The sequence below is a fragment of the Argopecten irradians genome, chromosome 2 (assembly GCF_041381155.1).
Source record: "Argopecten irradians isolate NY chromosome 2, Ai_NY, whole genome shotgun sequence".
Lineage (NCBI taxonomy): Eukaryota > Metazoa > Mollusca > Bivalvia > Pectinida > Pectinidae > Argopecten > Argopecten irradians.
Genome location: NC_091135.1, coordinates 51,491,451 through 51,509,686, shown reverse-complemented (window position 1 = coordinate 51,509,686; position 18,236 = coordinate 51,491,451). Strand labels below are relative to the sequence as shown.

The 18,236-nt window shown below is 35.2% G+C and overlaps 1 protein-coding gene and 1 long non-coding RNA gene across 4 annotated transcripts in view; one reads left to right on the top strand and one right to left on the bottom strand.

Annotated features, from left to right (window-relative positions):
* Positions 1–11,965, bottom strand: part of LOC138315856 (uncharacterized) — a 38,230-nt gene extending 26,265 nt beyond the window's left edge. Inside the window, exon 1 of the long non-coding RNA XR_011207539.1 lies at positions 11,921–11,965. This is a non-coding gene — a long non-coding RNA (uncharacterized lncRNA). The remainder of the gene's footprint in view (positions 1–11,920) is intronic.
* Positions 1–18,236, top strand: part of LOC138315853 (trafficking regulator of GLUT4 1-like) — a 51,911-nt gene that overhangs the window by 28,176 nt on the left and 5,499 nt on the right. For 2 of the 3 annotated variants that reach the window (XM_069257158.1, XM_069257157.1), the window contains 2 exons: positions 221–12,003; positions 13,048–13,119. Coding sequence is in view for 1 of the 3 variants with exons in the window: in XM_069257159.1 (XP_069113260.1) it covers positions 12,515–12,521; positions 13,048–13,119 (79 nt within the window). In the remaining 2 variants the exon portion in view is untranslated. Of the gene's footprint in view, positions 1–220; positions 12,004–12,396; positions 12,522–13,047; positions 13,120–18,236 lie in introns of those variants that run through there. The other variant, XM_069257159.1, reaches the window with a different exon arrangement.

The window sequence follows — 18,236 nt, the reverse complement described above, 5'->3', positions numbered from 1 at the left end:
GTGCGAATGGTAAGCAATTTGCAAAATGAGAGCGATTTGTCAAAAGCGACAAAATTTTAAAAGAAATCCGTCAGTTGTAGACAAGATCTCCTCAAAAGCCATGCAACTCAATTGTAAGTATACATGCAGGGTGGAATTATTCCAGTTGTTTGTAATTTGAACAAAATAATGAATTAGAATTCTGAAACACTTCGATTTAGGGATGTTGTTTTATTTCCAGACACAGAACAGAGTCCTGAATGGTGATATGGAAGGAGCTCGAAGCACTTCACGAACGGCACTCATATTGAACATTTCAAGTATCCCAATCGGTATAGGAATCATTATTTTCTTAATTATATACGCAAAGTACGGAAGCTGACAATACCCCAGACAAAAATATCAACAGCATGACTAATGATTGCCGCTTGATCGCAGTCAACGTCAAAGGGAAGGTTGCCCAGTTTAACAACCATCAACCAACGAAGGCAATGTATCTCCGACTATGTTATATATTATTTAATATTATATTTATATTCCCTTGATTGCTTGCTTACATTGTTGTGGTATGAGTCTGAACCATTTTTCTTATTGTTAAATTACTAAGCATGCAGTTACTAATGTTATTCAATGAAATATGACTAACTTTAAACTTTACATGTCGTTTAACGATAAATAATAGACAACAAAATATTTGCTTTGTTAATCTTTCAAATAATAATTACGTACCAACTTATGCAGCAATCATCAACGAAAATACTTTCAGATTAATGTATCATCACATATCATTCAAATACAGGAATATTATAGAAAGCGATTTGAACACATGTAAATTAGTCTCACCCAACCACAAAGCTTCAGTTGAAATCGAATTTGGACAATATAGGAATTCGCTACGTTTTCCCACTCCTAACAGAGTATAAACGCAAAATATTTAGAATTATTAACAAGTGTTACCGATTGAATATTAATCCGATTACTTTGGTAGATAAATCGGATCTAGGTTGGTAACAATAGTTTGATTAGTTTTCGGAAAGTAAACTGAACTCGAGAAAAAAAGTGTGACAACGATCAGCTTATTGTTAAAGTTACTTTAGAAAGCTAAATATAAGAAGGGAAATACATATAAACAGTACAGAATCAAAATAACATTAAAAAAGAAGTAAGCATTGTTCATGTAGTATTGTTTTAACAGAAGGATTTGCTATCAAAGCATCATGGAATTAATAAAAGTTTTGGATATAAATCAGTGTTTGTTTGTTTATGGGTTTATCACTACCACCTTTTTTTGTTTTGTCTCTGTCTCTCTGGCAGCATCCTTAATGAGAAAGTACGAAACAAAGGGCAAGAGGTCCACTGTTATAACACATCTTCAAAACACGCATGCCCCTCACGCATGCATCACATCGCATACACGAGAGGGCGTCCTTACATAACCCTGGCTGGTATAGGACCTTACTCTAACCAACCATCCATATATGAATGTGTTCGTGATCTGTACTTATAGCTTGAAAGGAGGGGTATCACTTTTCGCCATTTTGCGGCCACTCAGTGAATATATTGCATGAAGATTCCATAGGGTCAGCTGCATGTTGTATGTTTTTCAGAACATCCAGATTTTTTATCTGGGTTCATGGTAATGTCAGAGGTTAAGTGATGAAAACTAACATTTTTATTGTTTAAGTCCTCATTAATTAGATTTTAGAATAGAGATACTGTTGTTTGCCGTTTTTGCATGCAAATCTGTTGGTTTGTAAAGTTAAGTTAAGAAAACTGATAAAATGTTAAAAAGTAGGTCACAGTGCCCTAGTGAAACATTATATATATATGCATCTATACACGACCTGCTTAAGATGATTACATCGTATGGTCATATTGACTGGGTCACATGGATAAATTAGGTCATATTCAATGAGCCTCTTGCTATAGCGCTATCTCACTTAAGCATGTCGCTGAAGACACCAGAGCATTTATTCCAGTCCGTCACAGTATGCTAGCAACGGTTTTCAACCTTTTCGATCACATCCATAGGGGACAGCAGACACACCTCTAACGCCAGGTGAACAGGGTAATAGGGATCACGTTAGCATCGTTCAAACCATTAATCACGTGAATAGTTTCAACCAGTCGTATGCGCGTTTATGTGCTCGGGAATAGCGTCAGTCAAACTGTGAGCGGAGTTAAGTCAACAACGATAATCTTACTGAGGGCGGAGCTTACCTGTTTTGGCTGTTACACATTCAAAACGTATTACTACAAAAGCTTGGTATACAAATGTAACCACTTGTTTCGCTACGACCGTAGTCATTAACGTAGAGTAAGAATGATACAATTAATTTGTTTTGCTCTGGGTTCGACTGCCGCGTTAGCTTGCAGATTCCTATGTCTCGCTACAATATTCAAAGGTACTAGTGAATATGGACAATGGACGACATCAAATTCATTTAACAGTTTATTAATATATAACATGTGTAAAGGTGACAACAAGAAAATACCCGCGTGGCTCAGTGGAAAGTAGTGTGTAATGGACAGTTTTGCTGCTAATATTCTTACGTTTTCGCTATCAGAATTAACTCCTACCCATCAATGAAAGACCGAGCACGTGGCGCTACACACCGGGCCGATTATCGATAGTTTAACCTCCAATTTCACAAACACCGTTCTCCAGCGAAGATTCTCAAAATATCTCCTTAACGGTTAACCCCGAAACTCAACACAGGAGGCTCCCACTCTTTTCCAGCCTACCAACGGCTCTCAACACAAGAGTGAAGACTTTTAAATACTATCGAAACCCGTCTAAAAGCGAGACATGCCAAGTCCGACATTGCACAATTTCACAAGTATTTCAAACTCAAAAATATAGCAAAAATATCGACTGACAGCGAAAAATACACACACGGTAATGTTAATGCATTTCCATACTATACGATAACAGCAAATTAGGGAAAGGATGGGCGACAAATATATAAAAATTACATAGGATTCAAAAACACAACCCTCACCTCTCAAGGCCCGGTAGAAAAACTGAAAGCCTCGGCGCAGTCCCGAGATCTCGTGCACAGCAAATTCCCGCCAAAGTCCCGGTTAATATAATTTCCGGAAAATATAGCAACGAAGCGCACCGCAGCTTCGTTACATACCCCCCAACCACCTAGACAGGCTGCGACCCGTAGCCGTAAAACTGATCCAAGGGAGATAATTTGGAAAAAAATTACCCAAAAAGTTCCTAACAAAAGTTGAAACATTTAAAGCCAAAAGCAAGATGCACAAATTTCGAATTTGGAAGTATCCAGTTCACGAACTCGAACTAGAATAAAAATAGAATGAAAAAAAATAGGATGGAAAAAAAACAAACTAAATTTTAAAGAACCTATCTATCCAGTTCACGAACTTGAACAAGAATGAAAAAATAGGATGGAAAAAACCAAACTAAATTTTAAAGAACCCATCAAGGGGAGGTAATTTAAGGAAAGAAAAACCTTAAGTATACAGAGTCAAACATCTCTTAATACAGGGAGGTAATCCAAGGAAAAAAAAATAAACCCCAAAACTTTGCACAAATACAAACATGCCTAATAAGGAAACGTCAGCTAAGGAAAAAGAAAAAGAAAAAAAAAAACTACCTATATTGTCCCCCCAACCACCTAGACAGGATGCGACCCGCAGTCATTATCCTTCAATTGTTTCTCACTGGCCAAAATCTCCATCATAACATGTACAACAAAAAAAAAAAAAAAAAAAAAAAAAAAAAAACAATTGTACAACAAGGTACCAAAAAAAAACAAAGGAGGTGGACTCTCTATATAACAATTATCCTGAAGTGGAATTGGGATTTAAAAAGATAACAATCATCCCAATGCCAGTACACAATATTAATTATATCACATCACAAGTATAGAACATGTACAAGTATCACCGATTAATTATCCCTAAGATGTTCAACATTGATATTCTTGCTAAATAACCACAATGCTAGCGCATCAAAGGTTAAGACAATGAAAGTATTATATTTCATCAAGCAATCCTGTACAAATCTACGAATTTTCATTTTCAACCAATTACACAAGTATTTCCTTATCTTTTATTTATCTTTATGGTTTCCCCCCCCAGATATTTAATTATTACATCTTTATTTCGTAACACCACCGGTACGTACCCGAAAACATTCACTATACTGTTGTATTAAATGTAGTTTTGTCAGAGACAAGCTATGAAACCCCCAGACAGCTCAGAGAGTCACATGAGTTATGTGCCCTTGGTATAGGTAGTAGCTGGTGGCTAGCAAACTTCAATACTCAGCTCACCTGTAATATCACTTACTTTCTCTACGAGTACATCAATCACATCTGCTTAGTAGCGATTATATATATATAGCTTAGGGCATGGTTGTTTTTCATTCCTTTTCTTTTGTATTTCTTTCTCTTTGTATACTTGTTTTACAGCCCTAGCAATCAACTGCAGATGCCTCGTATATATATATTGTACTACCACCTGATGTATGTACAATGCCAAGTGACCTCGGAGCAGACTGGATAATTTCAGCGCAGAAATGGGTGCTAAAAGAATTGTAACAGGCACCCTTGCTTACTTTTGCAATAAATGTATATTAGAAGATGTTGTCGAGTATTACAATGGTGAGACCATAATAATTGTTATTGTGAAATGGACATCAATCAGCAATTGATTTTACCCCTAACATATATATTTGCAAGTGTTACACTTTCCGCTGAGCAAAGTTAGACACCACCAAACATAACTTAGAGAGTTGAATAATTTTCCAAGGCAGAAAAAGTTTAGGCTCCATGTCCCGGAACTCCGTACACGAAAACTTAGATAAACGTAATAATCCCTTGCTGTCATTAACCTTGTGGGTTTCACAAGATTCCAGCATTTATATAAAAAAAACACAGAACAATGTCCCAAGAGTCTTTTAACCAAGTTAAATTTCCTTAATACTTTAAGACTATTCCAAAATCAGAAAAGTACCCATAGATAATTTTTCTTTCTGCCTTGGACACCACCTCCTTTTTACACGACTTTAGAACAAAAGGAAAAAATATGACATTGTGGGGAAAAAAAAGTACACAAATACAAAAACATACAATTAACAAAACAAAGTTTTCCACCGGGCCCTAAACGATCCTACAAGACTGGGGAAGCCACTCTTATGATTTTACTTAACCCAACTCGAATGAAAATTTGGGGTCGACCAGAGACTTTTCCCGTTACTTATATAGCTCCCTCCCAAACTAATTAAGTCTGACCACGTGAGTACAAGACCCCAGTGTTGGTCGTATCAACTCTTAACCACCAAAACCATAGTCCCCACAGTGGCCAGAATACCTAACAGCCAAAAATACCCACCCCAACAATTTTGAATAGGAGAAGTCCTTATTAGGGTTATCTCGTGGTGTTGGTCATGTTAACTCTTAACCCCCGCTGAGACACCCCCAACCACCTAGACCTTCTCCCTAACTAACTACAATTATACCTACAGTCTTATCTACATGCCCCTGGTCGCCCCCACCAATTACACCTAACATTATATACCCCCCCCCCCCCGGTTCACCTACATTACAACCCCCATTATATAGACAATATTATAAACAGACCCCAACCCCCAATTATACCTAACACTACATGACTATAGCTATATTTAGCCTACCAATAACGAAATGAAAAAAAAAATATAAAACATATATGAACATTTCAGGAATACTTATCAATACATTGAAATTTGAATGTTCACTATGCACATTATCCAATAGTTCTGATGCCCCCTGGGGGAAGGGATATTCAGGGGTCGACACGGTGTCCTCCAGACCCCTGTGCTGCGCGGTTCGGGGTTATTACCCTGCCCGATCGGGCCCAAACTATAATGTTCTCCTTGTGTACCACTGAAATTCCCTGGAATAAAGTACTGGGGTTTTTTGTTACCATGGCCAAAAGCAACACCCCAATGTCCCGACACTTATCACATCAAAGTTCCTCCGGGCACTTTATATCACACTTTGTACTTCCAGAATAACAATAAGGACGTCTGGGTCCAGGCAGGGCCGTACGCATTTCCCCAAACCGCTTTTACGTTGTGGCACCAGCAATGACACAGGGGCCTGGGTCCTCTTCCTTGGCTCCTCCCCCCAGGTCAGGGGCACCAGTATACATCAGATATGAAAAACAAGTTGAACAACAAATGTTAGTCCTATCAAATTTAATATCAATACTACTAAATAACAACAACCCCTCAAATATCGAAATCACAAGTTTGTATTTTCAGTACTGGCCTATCAGTTACTACAATAAATCCTACTTAGTCCCCTTTCCCCATGAGCGGCTTCCCCAGTAATACTGTCGCCCATCCTTCCCCCGTACCCTGTTACACGACACCTCCCATGATCATTCGCAATGAAAGTTTTACACAGGAAAAAGCCTATATTTCATTTCCAAAATCCGCACTGTCCACATTCCCACCAGTACTAACGTGAAACGCCTACACAAGTTCCGTTAATCAAGCTAACCAGACTAAATCTAGAATACAATAGAGAAACACAGTGCAAGCTATAAATAGCTCACACCTGAGAAATTATACACCCAAGCGTAACCACTCAACCGAAACGTAAACAGTTCACCTGTATAAATTTCACAAACACAGGGACTCGTCACACCGCCTAGTAAATAAACGAGTAGGAAGTCAACAATCAAAAATTCAAATTAATTAATTAGTTAATTAGGGCCCCACGTTGGGCGCCAAATTGTAACGACTTGTTTCGCTACGACCGTAGTCATTAGCGTAGAGTAAGAATGATACAATTAATTTGTTTTGCTCTGGGTTCGACTGCCGCGTTAGCTTGCAGATTCCTATGTCTCGCTACAATATTCAAAGGTACTAGTGAATATGGACAATGGACGACATCAAATTCATTTAACAGTTTATTAATATTTAACATGTGTAAAGGTGACAACAAGAAAATACCCGCGTGGCTCAGTGGGAAGTACTCCAACAATGTTAGAGGTATAGCACGACGAGACACTTTTGGAACATTACGTCGTGTCTAACCTCTAACTTCCGATAGGCCATTTACCCGATGCTGAGGGTAACATTTTCAACGGCTGACCAGTCGACTCTCATGTTATGGGAGTAAGTGGGAAGTAGTGTGTAATGGACAGTTTTGCTGCTAATATTCTTACGTTTTCGCTATCAGAATTAACTCCTACCCATCAATGAAAGACCGAGCACGTGGCGCTACACACCGGGCCGATTATCGATAGTTTAACCTCCAATTTCACAAACACCGTTCTCCAGCGAAGATTCTCAAAATATCTCCTTAACGGTTAACCCCGAAACTCAACACAGGAGGCTCCCACTCTTTTCCAGCCTACCAACGGCTCTCAACACAAGAGTGAAGACTTTTAAATACTATCGAAACCCGTCTAAAAGCGAGACATGCCAAGTCCGACATTGCACAATTTCACAAGTATTTCAAACTCAAAAATATAGCAAAAATATCGACTGACAGCGAAAAATACACACACGGTAATGTTAATGCATTTCCATACTATACGATAACAGCAAATTAGGGAAAGGATGGGCGACAAATATATAAAAATTACATAGGATTCAAAAACACAACCCTCACCTCTCAAGGCCCGGTAGAAAAACTGAAAGCCTCGGCGCAGTCCCGAGATCTCGTGCACAGCAAATTCCCGCCAAAGTCCCGGTTAATATAATTTCCGGAAAATATAGCAACGAAGCGCACCGCAGCTTCGTTACACAAACTTGTATAATAAAAACAATATTACATGCATGTACAGTCATGACCTACATGTTCATTGTACAAAAAGAGCAAGTGATCTTTGTGGCTTTTACAAAATTTGAAATCACAGAGGACCGAGAGCCAGTTATATACATGCACATGTACATGGTTTGGACATATATTCATAATTTATGTATATGCGATATTTAGTTTGTCTCTGGTGTAATGCATCTTCGATTCGCCAGGGGTTCCGATCACTTACGATCTCTACACCCCGGGACTATCTCATAGGAAAACTGGAGGCAACATAACATCACAGGTAATTTAGTTCTTTGATGTACATCAAAAGAGCCGTATAACAGTACACTGTGATCGATGTGTTGCTTTGATGTTAGGCGTCGCTCTCTATGTAGTCGTGAAAGGGAATCTTTGCTGGCCTGTGATTCGTCAAGCGTTTTTCGCTGAGCTGCCTCCAATTTCACTATGAGATAGTCCAGGGGTGTAGAGACTGTAAGTGATCGAAATCCTTGGAGTATCGAGGATCGGTGTAATGAAGAGTATTTCAAACGTCAAATTGATGTGTATTCTTGAACTACGTCAACAGAAAATGTTTTAATAAAGCTTATCACAGGTCCGAATACAAGGCCACTTTTAAACACTACTGCATTGTATCAACATTCACACAACTAACAATGCGTGTTAGAGGTGGGATGTCCACTTCCGGAAGAAACATCTACACATACAGCTACAACCGTGTATGTTCCAGAAAACGTTTTACGAAGCTTTCAAGATAAAGTGGTGTTGTCTTTCGATGGTTATGTGATGACGATTGACTAAACAACATATTTTAACATAATCTAAATATTTTTATCTGCAAGTGCATGCTAACATATCTTTGGTACAAAGGTGTGACCAAGTCAAATCAGTAGATCCCTTTGAAGTCAACATTGTTTGCGCAACATCACATGGAGTCTAATCAATTGAGGCAACTTCCAAGTGATTTCATTGGCTGTCGTTACAGAATACTACAACATTTGAGGGAGGAGTCTAATCCGGACGCTTGAATGCAGTTCACCGTAATGTTGCTTCATCGTTGGCCATTTAATTTATAAAGTTATAAAGTATCAAATTTAGCTGAATAATAGAGCATATATCCTCATGAAAATATCTGCTAATAAAAAAAATGCGCACGGTTTCTATGTTTTTCAAAAACACCAATAAACCCCTCATATAAGAGGGGGTATTCCGACTCATTGCCACAAAGCTACATATTTTGTAAAAAAATCAAATTCACATGCGCAGACAGAAAAAAGTGGAATTTCCCAAACAAACTTTGTAAGGACGTACACATGTACAAATTAGCATAAAACTTCCGAATATGTGTAAAATAACACAAATGGGCTCGTTGGAACAGGAGTAAGAGCGAGTCAAACTGATAGTTACGACGATTTAGCGATCAATTTTAAAGCATTGTTCAGTTTTTGGTAAGAACTTCTATTTGCTCTCGACTTCACGTCTGATCGACTTCACACTTTACAAAAAATGTAAATAGAAATCGAACACGTGTTTGTATAGTGTTCCATGAGGAGGCTTCCCTTGGGTTGACTCGACAAAACTTGTAAACAAATAAAATACACAAGATTACACGTCAGGTAGTTTGCACGAAAGGTCGAAAAACATACAAGTACAGCTAGTATAATAATGTATGATATGAAAATGTATTGCTCAATACTTTGTTTGTTTGTTTAATTATTTTAACGTCATATTAACTGCTATGATCATGTATGGACGGCCTCCCATGTATGCGACGTGTTGCGTGTATGTTGTGTGAAGTGCGTTTTTGGGAGACTGCGGTATATTCATGTTGTGTCTTGTATAGTGGAACTATTGCCTTTTTATTGTTTGTTTGTTTGTTTGATTTATTAACGTCCTATTAACAGCTATGGTCATGTAAGGACGGCCTCCCATGTATGCGGTGTGTTGCGTGTATGTTGTGCGAGGTGAGTGTACTGGGAGACTGCGGTATGTTTGTGTTGTGTCTTCTTGTATAGTGGAACTGTTGCCCTTTTTATAGTGCTATATCACTGAAGCATGCCGCCGAAGACACCAAGCAACACACCCCACCCGGTCACATTATACTGACAACGGGCGAACCAGTCGTCCCACTCCCTGTATGCTGAACGCTAAGCAGGAGCAGAAACTATCACTTTTATTTAAGGACTTTGGTGTGTCTCGGCCAGGGGACAGAACCCAGAGCCTTCCTCACAGGGGCGAGCGCCCAACCAAATGCCAAAAGTGAGGTGATGTCAAGGGAGACGTTAGGAAGAATAAAGTAATTTAGGAAGAAAGAAAAGATAAGATCCTAAATTTAGTCGCCTTTTACGATCATGCAATAGGGGCAGCAGGTACAATTCTAACGCCCTACCTACAGGGAATTGATACAATTTAATATTATATACAACATTTTTTCAGGTATATTATGGCACCAGATAAACTTTTTTCTTACATAATTGACAATTTATAAAATTAGGTCACTCCGACCTTTTTTTAGACAATAAGTTATATTTTCCACGATGTTTTTTTATTTTTAAAATATAAATGCCTAGTTCATAAAAAATCATTCAAAATTTATAATTTGGTTCCAACAAAACTTGACAAAACAGAAAATTGCCCCTCCTGTTTAACCCCTCATAACTCACAAGGGACTCCGACCTGACTTTAATCATATGTCATATCGTGTTGTCCAACCCCCCGGGTATCTGTAAACAAAAAATAATGCTTATCGGTCATGGGCCCAAATTGACACTCCTCCTTTATATTATTATTATTGGTATATTTCAGTTCATTAGCTTTTAGGCCCCCTTGATTCTCCATATGTATCTGGGTTACGTATGTTAAAATAATTCACAATCTATCCATAAAAATATGTTTGCATATTAATAGTCATTTTACAGGTATGTAATGTACAATATGTACATGTACATGTTAAATCACTAAACATTGTCTCTTGTGCCGGGTTAACAAACTTGAATATGTTTAATATAATATTGGAGTACTGCATGGTTACTTCATTATGCAAATTTCTCAGTAGCTCCAGTTGTTACATTATATTTATATATATATGTATGTCTTGTATTGCACTTTCTACATATATGTTAGTGACTTTGGTTAATTGGCATCAGTATTTATCATTAAATTATACGAATCTCTAATCTTTGACAATTTAACTTTGCACCGTGTTTATTGAGTCCATTTTACGGCAAAATACATACTGTATATAACTGGTAATTAATCAATAAAGTGATGGCAGTGATATTCTGAATGTATTTAAGTACAATTTTGTTCATGTATATCATAGGTATATCGTATTTCTAAATGTGTAGATCTATTGTGTATAGGAATATATATATCAGCTACGAATTTGTGAGCAAGTTAGTTATTAGCTGGAGAAAAGACAACTAACTGATACCGTACTTTATTCAAGCGATATAATAGTTCCATACCCAACTTTGGTGCCCCATACATGCATCTCACTATTTACACTTAACATCTCTTGATCATTATATGTTTAGAATTAGCTGTAAATGAAGCATAATAAATATTTAAAGTTATATGTGCCGTATTTTTCATAGTCACGAATCAAGAAGAGCTTTTGATATGTTATTCAACTCCAAAAGTTACCAACATTTTGAGAATTACAATACTTTCAATGTATAGGTTTTAGTTTTAGAAGTACAAAAGAGAGCTGAAAATGATTTTTGGCAGTACTGCCAAAAATCATTATTAACATCTTCAGTGTAGTGAAATGAGTTCATACGGTCAGACAATGAAGCCATATTGTTGTCCACAATTTCATTGCACATTTTTACAGTATTATTAGTAATTGTAAAGTGATTTCTGAAGGTATGTCTCCATCTAAACGTGTATATGGCATAAAAAACAAGAGTTTCACAGTGCATAACCTATTTGTTCCAACTAACGTTTATAAGGCATTATATTTGTTTGTCTGTCCATTTGAATGATTTTCACAGCTTTATTCATTAAAACTTATGGTTTTAAATAGATAATTGAAGAAAAAATAACATGTCAAAATTTTCGGCCAGTTACGGCACATATAACTTTAAGAAAAAGTAGTCAATGTATGTGGAAAAATGAGTGTCAAATGTTAAATCAGTTGTATAACTCACCGTTTACTCGAAACTACATGTACAGTACCCTCGCTCATGGCCATTCCTGTTTTGTTTACCATCCGGGTATACGTATACACGAGGTATTTTATTTATGGGAATCAACCAGTTTCATTTCAAGATTTTTTTACTAATTGATTATCAATGTAATTAGCCTCATTAGAAAGAAACCAAATGACATAACCTTCATAAGGGATGTTAATGAAGATCTTAGAAAAGTTTTGAGAAAGCATAATGGGACTTTAAGCATACTAGATGTTACTTTATCCGCCATTAAAGTATGCATAACTTGCGCTGTTATGCAAAATCATTGGGGTGTGTATTGTGTACCCTACCAGGAAGTTTTAGTGCTGGCTAGAGACTTGATTGCCTTAAAACGTTCATAACTGCTGTAACTTATAATTCACCAGATCAGGTAAGTTATTTTGATTTGTCATTGTTATCAAAGTACGATATATACAAATCCACTTGGAATTGGACAGATATCTTTGAAAAGTTATGATGATGAGTATCTTTTTGTGTATTTCGTGGATCGTAAGACGTAGATTCTTGTGGTGTTTGTATATGTAGATGTAGAACTCCAACGCAGGTTGAATGGAAGGTATACGTTTATTGGAGTCTTGGGAGTCGACTGACTTTACATAGTAACAACAGCTTTATATACAGCTAAATATTGGTTGTATAATTCATGTTGAATGATACATACATATGTTGTTATTTACAATGTTATTAAGTTACTCTTGACCATTCAGATAAGATGGGACACGGCAGACCCCATGTTATTTAAAATTACTCTTGTCCAGTTTGATAAAGATATGACACAACAGACCACACCCAAGGCTAACAGATACGATCGCTGTTCATAAAGTAATACACAAATATTCGACATCAATAATTCTGTAATAGTATGTAACACATTTAACTAACACCACGATAAGCCACAAGCTGTATAGATTAACATGACCGCCGATAGACCACCAATTATATTGTAAAATTTCTAACCTTCTGATGATAATGCTACAAAGTAATTGTATTTTTATTTAACATGAAAAGTAGAAAAGACAATTATTATAGGAAAATCTAAACTATTAGCATTATGCATTAAAATTGTAACGTATTAATTTCAGGCACCCTCAATATGAGTACCCCTGCATATCAACGCTTTGACAACGATGACGACCCTCCACTTTTTTCAACTGGTATGTCTTATGTCGGGAACTGAAATGAAACGGTTTTAGATAATGCTGTTCATCCTCGAAAAGGTTTTTATACCTTAGAAATATTGACCTCATCTGAGTTTGAAAATATGGCATTTATGTTATGCATAAAGGCATTTTTCACAGTTCAAGGTAAATACATATTTTGGTTTCAATTTGGCAGCATAAACACTATTAGACACCAGCAAACACGTTTTAATGAAGGAATACGTCTTTTTAATACTACGCAGTCAATCGACAAAGAACTATCTATATTTAAACCAGGAAGGTAATTCGATCTTGTTAAGATATGACTCAGGATGAAATATTTTTGTAAAAAAAGTCAAATAGCAAGCAGACGACTATGTATATCTTTGTTAAAGGCAAAGATGTATGATGCCTTTTAAACATTTGTTACAACACATAATTTAAGCACTGTTAATTTGTTTGGTTTTTACCCCACCATCATCAGATGGGGGACTATTAAAATCGCCTTTCGACCGTGATTCATCGTCCGTCCTTCCATCCGTTAACGATATTTTTACCGCAATTTCTCAATTTCCCCTTTGTTAAATTAACGTCCTATTAACAGCAAGGATCATGTCAGATAGGCCTTCCAGGCATGCGGTGTGTTGAGTGTAAGAAGTGCAGTTGTGTGTTTTGGAAGACAGTGGTATATGTATGGTGGAACTCTTGCCCTTTTGATAGTGCTTTATCACTAATGCATGCTGCAAAAGACACCAAGCATCACATCCCACCCAGTCGCATTATACTAACAACGGACGAACCAGTCGTCAAACTCCCTGTATGCTGAAAATCCTAAATTTAGTCGCTGTTTACGATAATGCAATATACTATTTGCATTTCTGAGTGAGGTAAGCGGCATTTTTGTTATGACATAAGGAACACCTGAAAAAACGGCACTTCCTGTTTATTGCCTGACACATTTGTTACCGATGTCAACATGAAACGTGTTGTTTTTGGGGTAGATAACGGGGAAACAACTCATGATAAGATATTAAGTGCTTGAAGAATAAGATATCTTTATACTATTTTCTTTTATTTCTAAAACAGTCATAGATAAAATGTAGGTCTAATTCAGTGCGTCATTGTAACGTTATATTATATTCACACTCTGATACCGATCATACATTTGTACGGAATGCAGATTTAAAATGTTAAAATTCCTCAATTTTCCATGACTGAGAAATTATTGTGGGCCAATCTTTGTGTCTGTACTGCCATTGCAATAAAACAATAAATCGTTCAAAAAGAGCGACTGTACATTACGGAAGAACATCAACATTTGTATGTGTACATTAATATTACCGGTATATGTGATACCTATTCAACACTAGAAACGTTAAAGTACTTTTTTTGACAACACGGACAATTTACACATGACATAGATTTATATGCAAATTGTTTGTTCTGTTTGTTAGTTACATATAAGTTTCACATTAAGGTAGTACTCAGTAGAATGAGAAGAGGTATTACTTCAGCAGATATTTAAAGAAATATGCTCGTCTTCCATTCATTTTTAAGAAGCATTACAGATGCTCCACCACTGCAAATGGTATTTTTCTCTATCATATTACATGATAGCATGAAAATGAATGTAATTACTATTTCATTCATTTTCCACGTTACAAAACACAGTAAGAAAAACAAATGGCATACATGTACTGAAAGTTCAGGAAGTTGTCAATTATAAATACATACATAAACTATGTAAATTTAATTTATATCTTTCTTCCGCTAATCTCCAAAAAAAAATTGGCCACAAAAATCCTCTATGCTTTATTTTGTTTTTTTTTTCTCTCTGAATTTGAAATTAAATCAAAATTTTCAATTTCTTTGTAAAATAAAGTATAAGCTTTCCACTCTCCAATAGAAGGAGTTTTTTTATTTTAATTTACAATAGTATATATCATATTTTAGCAATAATATCAAAAAAATCAATTCATAGCTAAAAACATTGTCTACAATACCAAAAGCCATTATCATTGGGTCTCTGCCCAGCTCAATTTCATAGTTTGATTTTAATAAATTCAAAAAGGATGTCCAAAGAGATTGAACATGGCAACATTCCCAAAAGAGGTGCATGAGTGTTTCTCGACCATCTTTCTGTTTCACTCATTTTACATTGCATTAATTTGCAATTGGTATATATTATTTTATGGAGAAATTTAAATTGAAAGTTTTGAAGTTTTATATCATCTGTAACATTATAAGGTATGATAAAAATCTTATTCCAGACCTCTCTTGGGATGTTGACATGCAAAATCTCCTGCCATGAATTTTGACTTTTAAGTGGATATTCAATAATAGGTTTTAGCATAAGATGGTAAAAGTATTTTGTAATCTTATCATATTTCTTAAGATATTGAATAAATTTGTTTTGATTCAAATTGATTAAGTCATTTTCCTGTTGAAGCAATATACTCTTCCATTGCCTTGGAATTTAATTCATTACACTATAAAATTCAAGAAAATTAATTGTCAGGTTATATTTATCACAAAACCTTTCATAAGTTACAAGTACATTGTTTTCTATCAAATCATTAATAAAAAAAGCTTTTTTCATACCAATGTTTGTAGATAAAAGTTTTGTTATCAATCTTAATGAAATTATTTAACCATAATGGTTGTGAGGTAACTAAAACTGGGGTTGTGGGGAATTCCTCTCCACTTAGCTCAGCCCATATCTTAAAAAATTCTTTCCAAAAAGTATTATTCAGAATGATTTATTGCGATACCTTGTACATCAGGATGGAATTTAATTGTTGCGCTTAAAATTTCAACACAAAGAATGAAAATATATGGACTGATGGGGTCACCCTGCCTAACTCCACGAGAAATTAAAAAAAATTCAGAACAATGACCATTATTTGTCATACAACATGAACTATCATTATAAAAAGTTTTTATCCAATTTAAAAAAGAAAGACCAAAACTATAAAAAGAGAGAGTTTTCAAAATAAAATTAAATTCTAAAGAATCGAAAGCTTTTTCAAAATCAATTAGCAAAAATAAACCTGGTATATTCTCTTTTTCTGTTTTAAATATCAAATCATTAATTATTCTACTGCACTCACCAATATATCTACCTTTTAAAAAATCCTTTTGAGTTTCACTAATGATACTATTTAACATTATTATAAATCTATTACAAACAATTGATGATACAATCTTATAGTCTACATTTAATAGAGTAATGGGTCTCTCGATATAATTTTGACTTACCTTCTTTCGGGATACAAGTTATCATACCCTGACGTTGAGTAATTGAGAGCATACCAAGTTCATGTGCTTGATTTAAAGAATTTATCAAAAAATTAAAGATATCAGCCCAGAAAAAATAGTAAAATTCCACAGTAAACCCATCCAAACCTGGTGACTTATTATTATTCATATTTTTTAATGATTTAAGACATTCGTCATGATTAATTTCACCTTCTAGAATATTTTGCTGCTCAACAGAGAGTTTGGTTATAAAAAGATTATCATTGTTAAAAAATACATTATCTGTATTTGCCGTTTCATTGTCATTAGTGGTATTAGAATAGAGACATTCATAATAATGTTTTTGTTCATTTAAAATATCTTGTAGATCTGTAATTTCATCACCAGTATCTTTTAAAAGCTATGATATAATGTTTTCTTGGTAGTGCCTTTTCTCTAGATTACAAAAAAAAACAACTTTGAACTTCGCTCACCTTCGACTTTCCATTGGGATTTGGCTCTCATTATATTACCTTTTATTTTACTTTCTCTAATAAGTATCAATTCATTTTCAACCTCCTCAATGACTAGAACTTCTTTCCTTTTCTTGATTTAAACTTTCAAGTTTTTGCTCAAGGTTTTTTTTCTATTTTCTCTCTTTCCTTTTTTTAAATGAAGAATAAGCAATTGTTTTTCCTCTAATCATTAATTTCATGTTTCCCACAATAATTGTATAATTAATTAAATTTTGGTCATCTTCTTCGGGATTAATAGCATAAATGTTTATGGTATCTCTAATACAACTTGTAACAATATTTACATATTCTGGGTCACCCAGCAGACTATTACTAAACTTTCATGTTCCCCGCACTTTTGGTTAATTTACAAATTTTAAATTCAAAAATATGGGTGAATGGTCAGAACGATAGCTTGAACCAATTTTAGAACTACAAACAAAGGGAGATAAATCTGAAGATATTAGAAAATAATCTAACCTGGCTTGTTTTCTATGTGGACCAAGCCAAGTGAATAAATGTTTATCAGTATTCTGGTTACACTCAGGCTTATCATATATTTAATGTTATGTACAATTTTCATACTGCCTTAACAGAGATTTTGAATGAGATGTCAGAATTTGACATTTGATATTATTGCTGTTTGACATTAAACTTTAATATTTCAAAGCAGTCAACATAAAACTTGGTTTATTTGTGAATAACACATTTATTAAATAAGGTAAAAAAGATAGAATTTAACTCTAATATTTCAACAGTGCAATATAAAAAGAATAACTTCAGACTAACTCTAGACTTTTTTGTAGATATATATACTTTACATTGGATCAGATCTTCAGCTGTGTGTCCATCTGAAGATGTTCACATGCATAATCACTATTCTTTTTACTGTTGTGTTTTTGGATGGTCCAGGTCCACATCAGGAACCTTTTTCTGAGCTGGTAGATGGACCAAGATACTACTTCTACATTATTTCCCCTTTTACTGCAGATCAATGAGATATTCATGACATGGGAGACTGTAACCTCGATACTCCAGGGGTTGTTTTCATTGTCGTTATATCTACTGGAGACCCTTGAAAACTCAAAGCTGAATTGAAAAGTATGACAAGAAATTTAAATGATATTTCATTTATCTCAAAATATACTGTTGCATCAAGAGATTATTAAAGAAACAGGCCAGACAGTGAGTGTTCTGAGTCCTGCTACACTGTGCAAAATTGAAAACTTTGAGTAAATAGCTTTATTAGAGCTTGTCTTGTGTGTTAAATCTATTTATCAATAATTTATTCTCAGGAAGAGAATAAAGGCTATGGATATAATTTCACCATTTTAAAACTGAATCAAACCCCAATAATAATGATAAAAATATTTATTGATT